The sequence below is a fragment of the Alligator sinensis genome, unplaced genomic scaffold (genome assembly GCF_000455745.1).
Source record: "Alligator sinensis unplaced genomic scaffold, ASM45574v1 scaffold672_1, whole genome shotgun sequence".
Classification (NCBI taxonomy): domain Eukaryota; kingdom Metazoa; phylum Chordata; order Crocodylia; family Alligatoridae; genus Alligator; species Alligator sinensis.
This window is the reverse complement of record NW_005842830.1, coordinates 109008-115573: the sequence shown is the minus strand read 5'-3', so window position 1 is coordinate 115573 and position 6566 is coordinate 109008. Positions and strand designations below refer to the sequence as shown.

Sequence of the window (6566 nt, the reverse complement as noted above, 5' to 3'; positions counted from 1 at the left end):
CCCCCCCCCCAAAAAAAAACCCCCCAAAAACCCATGGACTATTTTTTAAAGATCGAATTTTCAAAGAAGTCTCAGGGGAGCTGGTGCACTCAATGAGCTCATCCTTGAGGGTATATACAGAGATTCAAGGAGGATTGAAGTTGGATTGGGGGGGGACTAATGGGGGGCTTGAGATTGGGGGCAAGCGAGGTCCAGAAGGGTTTTGATGGAGTTGGGGGGGGTTAGGGAGGCTAATGGGGTTCATGGGGGAGTTGGTGGGATCCAGGAGGGGCTTGGGGCAATGTGGGGCTCTCCCCACAGGACCAGGGGCTATTTTAGCCCCAACTCTCCCACCCCAGGCAAACAACTTCCCTAACCCCGCCAATTCCACCTGCCCCTCTCCCCACCCTGACTTAATTGCTCAGCTCCTGGCACCAGGAAACACCAGTAAAACCAACACAAAGAGCAGCTTGCAGGATGTGGGGTTTGGTGGGCTCAGGGGAGGAAGGGGGGTGCTGGCTGGTCCACAGGGGTGGGGGATCATCTGTCTGGGGCTGGGGCCAGGGGGCTAAAACTATATGGTGCCAGATGGGGGTAGGAAAAGTGCAGCTCTGGGGCTGTGGCCAGCAGCTGGTCTTTCCCATCCCCAGCGCTGTGCTAGGAACCACGTAGAAGTTTAGTTAGATTGGTTTTACTGGACCCTGTCTATGCTAGACTACCTCCAAAGTAGAGTTAACCTAGATCAGGTTGGCCATTTTTAGACAAGTCTAAACTTCCTGAACTTCTGTATAGTTTACACATAGATTGACTTAACTAGGGATCTAAACGTAAGGTCTGCACCTGGGAGAACTAAGGGTGATTGGGTGGCCATTTTTAACATGACCTAACCTCCCTCTAACCTCCCCAAATGCCCAAGAGTCCTGTGGCTGTTTTGCATCACTATCACTGGGACAGGGTAGAGCCACTGGATGGTACCAATTAATAAGACTGTCTGACAACATTCTTTGAATATATCATATACAATAATTTAAGGTCTGTGAAACAAAACCCTGCTTTAGTCCCTTCCCTGAACAGTGAAAATTATGACTACAAACTAGTTCAACTCTTCAGCACAGAAGAATATCTTCCATGTGTGCTACAAAGCTGTGTTGTGCCCCACAAAAGGATTTGTGTGGATTTTGATGAGGTGGGAGCAAAGTAGGACACACAACTGAACAGATCTAAATGCCCTGGCTGGTCACCAGTCATTTGTTTAAAAAGAGGAAGGCCTGAAGGAGATGTGTGATCTAAAGCACTTCACTTCAGCCAAGGAGTGGCCTAGTCCAAAGATTAGGGCTACACAGACCCCTGTGCATCTCCCCAACATAGTGCCTGTCTAATTAGGCTTAGTTCTGGGATTGCTGTTTATTTGTCTGAAATAGGCCATTGCAAAATATTGAAAGCAAATTAAACAAGACAGAAAGAACATTTTGTGTATTATCTTCACTCTGAAAACTATTATACATGACACGGAAAAATGGAGAGCTGGGATGATTAATTTTAAATGATTAGTAAAATGATCCCAATTATGTAGATACACTTTGCTAAGCAACCTGTCTACTGAAGCCTCTCTCATTAAACATTAAAGATAATCTCATTTATTCAGAAAGAACACTGCCTAACATGGTTGCCTGTCCTATGATACGCCAAACATAATACTGTCATAAAGATTAATAATAGGAATTGCAATTATTTTCCACAAGATGTTAAGAATAACCTGGCCAAATACAACAGCATATCTGAGCCAGCATGGAAAAGCAAGGAAAGCATTTAAATTAAAAGTGTTTAAAATATTCTGGGATGCATGACCAAACTGTGAAAGTGGCCAGAAACAGCAACACTGCAATCATACAGATCAGTGGTAACCTCATGGCTTACGCTAAAAGACACATTAATCTAAGAAACTGAAAAGGAACTGCTGAGAAATCTTAGGTTATCAGGACATCACCATCACAGTTTAAATATGAAATCTTAATTCATATCTAGCGCAAGATCTAGCTTTCCAACTTAAACTTTTAATAATCTAGGAAGATTTCTTAGATAGCGATAACTTCTACATTTTTATACGCAAAGTATGCAACATTACCTGTAGTGAAGATTCCCTAACACTTTCCATTATGATCCTCAGTATTATGTTCTTTATAACTATGCCACATAATTACTGTTAGAGTTAAAACTCCCCATGCTTTCATCTGCCTCAGCATACAGGAAAATAGCATTTTTTGCCAAAGTTGTTTCCCCCTATCTCTTTTACTGAAGAGGCACCCTCACAATTTGGAGCTACTTGAAATTTGCAGTAGCCAGTAGCTCTGGTAGAAATTTTCTACTGAAGTCTATGAATATTCTATATACTTTAAATGTGTTCCCTAGCTCCTTAAACGTTCACCTTTAAGGATAATTTTCTTACATACAGATACTACCCCTGCATACAAAGTAAAATGAGTATATGTCAAGCTTCACGGTTACCCTGCATATCACTGGTATTAGCCCTTATCCCCCAACAGCATGCTTCCAAGGAGCCCCTAATCCACTGAAGTGAGTTATGTTCACAAATCACACAATGTGAGCTATATATACCACCTAAGAGCAGCAATTACCCTAACTTCTCCCTTTGTGAATAGTGATATAGGAGCCAGAAAGCAGTGATAAGATTCAGTCTCCTTTCTTCTTGTCTTAATATTTCTATATACTGAAACCTTATTATATGAAGAATGCCTTCATTTCCTGAGGCAAACAGGTATCATCCCCCTCATTTTACTGCTGAAGAAGCAGAGGTTTAATTTAAGAGAAGCAAGGCCTGGAGTATGCCGAGAAGAACAACAGTTGGAAGTCCAGGATGGAGATCCTTACAGGCACATCGCTCAGAGATCGTAAGAAAAGTCCTGCAGCCCACAGCAGGTGATAACTGGAGAGGACCATGCCCAATAATAGAAGGATGAAGCAGAGCTCCACAACCAACTTAGCCATGAAAGAAAATTAAAGGAGCTGGGATATGTTGACAGAGGGAATAGAATTATAGAAAGGGGAGTTTTGGCTGTCCAATCAGTATGTGATGCATGGAGTTGGGTTTGCAGTCCCCAGGCTGCAGTACAAAGTGGAGGGTGTTTGATTATCTCATTCTTCTAGGGATTAGCTAGTCGGCACATAGGGCTGGGAAGGATTTTTTTTTCCCCTTTCAGTGGCTACAGGTGCAAGGGTTGGGTGTTTTTACCTACCCTGCCCTCCTCCCCACACCTTCCTCAGAAGCATTTTGTGTTGGCTGCAGGCAAGGCTGGGAAATTTGAGTAGACAATACTGATGCTTTGGGTGGGACTTAAATTCAGAGGTTTCTGGCTAGAGGATCTTGTTCCTCTGCTCAGGATTAGACCAATAGCCACATTTGGGACCAGGGATCAAGAATTTTCTTCCACAGCCAGTTTGGCATGAACTGTAGGGGGTTGTGCCATCCTCTATAGTGGGTTAATGGTCCTCTTCCTCTCTTGAACATACTTAACAATAATGCCCTTGCAATGGCAGAACACTGACAGTACCCTTGTCTTCATTTTTATCTGTAGCAAGTTAGAGGGTTTTTAATGTCTTGGGCATTGTATCTGGAAACTGGAAACAAGGGTTGTTCTCAAATTTTAAGTACAGGTTAGACAAACACTTGTCTAAGAGAGTTTAGATAAGGGGTATCAAACTTCTCTAGCTCTGTGGGCTAGAGAAGAGGTGTGGGACTGGTCCACAGTCCAGATGAATTATTTGGGATTGGCCCCATGAGCTGGATCAGGTCCACAATACTTCCTCCCATCCATGCTGGATTCAGCGCTCACACTGGCTGGCACAGGACTGTGCCACATGAGATGCCTGCTCCAGCTCATCTGGGACCCAGTGCCCACCCTGGACTCGCTGGAGTGGGCACTGCATGCAATGCACATCCTAGATTGACTGCAGCAAGCACTGCATGCAGCTTTACATCCTAGACTAGCTAATGTGAGTGCTGCATGCAGCGCAGTCCCAGGCCAAGTGTCAGATCCAGAATTTAAGAGTTGAGGGTGTATCTCCAGACTAGTCCTGCATGGGGGCCATGTGCAGTGCAGGTCCTGGAGTGGGCACTAAGTGCAGCATGTATATGGTACTGAGAGTACCATAACATAACTTCTCCCTGAGAGTGCATAATGTCCAAGTGAGCTAACAATAGCAATAATCAATTACTTCTTGGCAGGGGGAGCTCCAAGCTGTAGAACTAAAGGTCTTAGGTTGGAACCATACTGATGACACATGTGGAAGGATCAGTGTCACTCCATATGCTGGAATTTCCATTTCCTTAATTTACTTTATAAATACAAGCATACAAAAAATAGGAAACAGAAAAATTATGACTGCTTATTCATTCTTAATTTGGCCAGTTTGTGCATATGCATTATGATACTACTAGCCAATTACCCATCAGGAATGATGGGAGCAGGGCAGGGACAGAAAGCCACCCCCCCACTCCGCACCATCCTCACCATCATGGTGATGCTCCACTGTGCCGCTGCCACTCCCTGTCTGGAACAGTTGGGGCACTCTAGTTGTTTCAGACAACCAATCAGATTGCAAATAAAGCATTATGGACAGACAGACAGACAGGCTAAGGCTTTTATAATATTAGATGTTTTTATTATATGCATATTATTTGACCTATGCTAATTCTATGCACAGGATAGACAGCAAATAAGACAAAGAAAAGGATTTGTTTTAAAAAAGGTGTGGGGGGGAGGTTGTTCTCATGTACATGTGGCACTGAGAACCAAGAAAACTGGATCTTATTCTAGGTTTCCCCAAAAGGTTCTTATGACTATCAGAATGCACATGCATGAGAAAACAAATTCAAGTTGTACTAGGAAATTTGATTATAACATTTTCTAACTTTTAATAGAGTTTGGCAAAATTTTGAACCCAAACTCACTCTGCTGAAAAATGCAAATTTGGATCAGTTAAAACAGGGGTCGCTAACCTGTGGCATGGGTGCCACAAATGGCATGGACAGCCCCTGTGTGGCACATGACAGATTGGGGAGGGGGCAGGAAGCACAATGGCAGATAGGACAGGGAGCAGAAACCAGAGCAGCATAAGGCAGGAGAAGGGGAACAGAGTGGCACTTGGAGAGGGTGTGGTGCTTAATTCATGGCATGCCACTGAACTAAGTATTTCACAGATTCCTCTCTAGTTTACTGAATGGTTTCAGCGAATATAAACAAACAACATATCCAAATATATCTAAATGCTTTGAAGTGACCTTTCCTTAATTAATCTCTTTTTTTTTCCCCATTCAAAGTACTTCATTACAACATTCAAAACTGTGGTTTGGAGCGTTAGCAGAATTCATAGATATTACCAGGTATTACCTGATAGGGGTCGCATCGTAAACACCTCTGCTATGGCCCCCCTACACATATGCTGAGTAGATATGCCCTGTATGGGAGAGATCTATACATGCTAAGCACCTTGACCCCGTCCTGAATAATAGCTGCTGATGCATCACAAAATATCTAAAGCCTACCAGTCTAAACAGCGCATACCTGCTGGTTGGCATTGCTCCACTTAATATCAGAAGAGCAGTGGCCAGCAGGATAGAACAATTGAGACAAACCAAAGATATGAGACACCCACTGTACAATCATCCTGCAGCACACAAATGTCTGAAGTCACACAGGAGTTCTCACCAGCACCCAACCTCTCGATGCCACACCCAAAGAGAACAACTACAGATGTAGAGCAAGAGGCTGAGAAAATACCTGGTAGCAAAAAAAATGGACATTCCAGTGGCTGAGTCTTTACCACCAGGGACTGATGAAACAAGGCAAAAGTGGTGATGTCTCAACTGCCTACACACCAAAGCTGGACACTCCAAGGAACTAATGAAGAAGTGGGACTGTACCATTAGTTCAACTACCTTTTAACCACAGCACACAGCCTCAGACTATGCAATATCTGCTGCAAAGCCCACCGCTTGAAGGCACACGTACAATGTATGATCTCACAAAGTACAATAAACAAGCATAAGCATATGTAACAAAATGGTCAAATGTGGTATAGAGACATGAGAAGAAGATTACAATGTTTTCAAAATGAATAATTAAGGCAGTTTAATTTGAAACAATTTCATTAAAAAAATTAAAAGCTTTGTTTCAGGTCAAATTGGTTTTGGTTAAATGTTTTACTCAACCTGAAACAACTTGCTCCATCTTTTCACTACTGAACATGAAACAAAACAAAACAAAACAAAATCAATTACTGACAAAGCTCTCTTTTTGAGTTACCCTTACTACCATTAGTTGTTTAAATGGACCTAATATACAAAGAGCTTCCTCAAAATCTTCCTCAAAAAACAGTACTACTTTCCTATTTTAATGTAAGAGACAAATGATCCCTCTAGGTTTTGCAACATATGCTATCTTTCATTGAGAAGTGAAAAGATTTAAAGAGCAGAAGTATATTTTGCACATTTTTTATCTACCTCACCTGAAATGCATCAAATCCTCCCCTTGGCACTTTCCAAGAAAAATATATGGTGTGCTCTTCTT

General features: G+C 42.6%; 1 protein-coding gene across 2 annotated transcripts in view; it reads right to left on the bottom strand.

Annotated features, from left to right (window-relative positions):
• The window catches only part of PTPRQ (protein tyrosine phosphatase, receptor type Q), a 239951-nt gene that overhangs the window by 201422 nt on the left and 31963 nt on the right, over positions 1-6566 (bottom strand). For both annotated transcript variants that reach the window (XM_025191547.1, XM_025191548.1), the window contains one exon: positions 6505-6566. In XM_025191547.1, the coding sequence (XP_025047332.1) occupies positions 6505-6566 (62 nt within the window). The remainder of the gene's footprint in view (positions 1-6504) is intronic.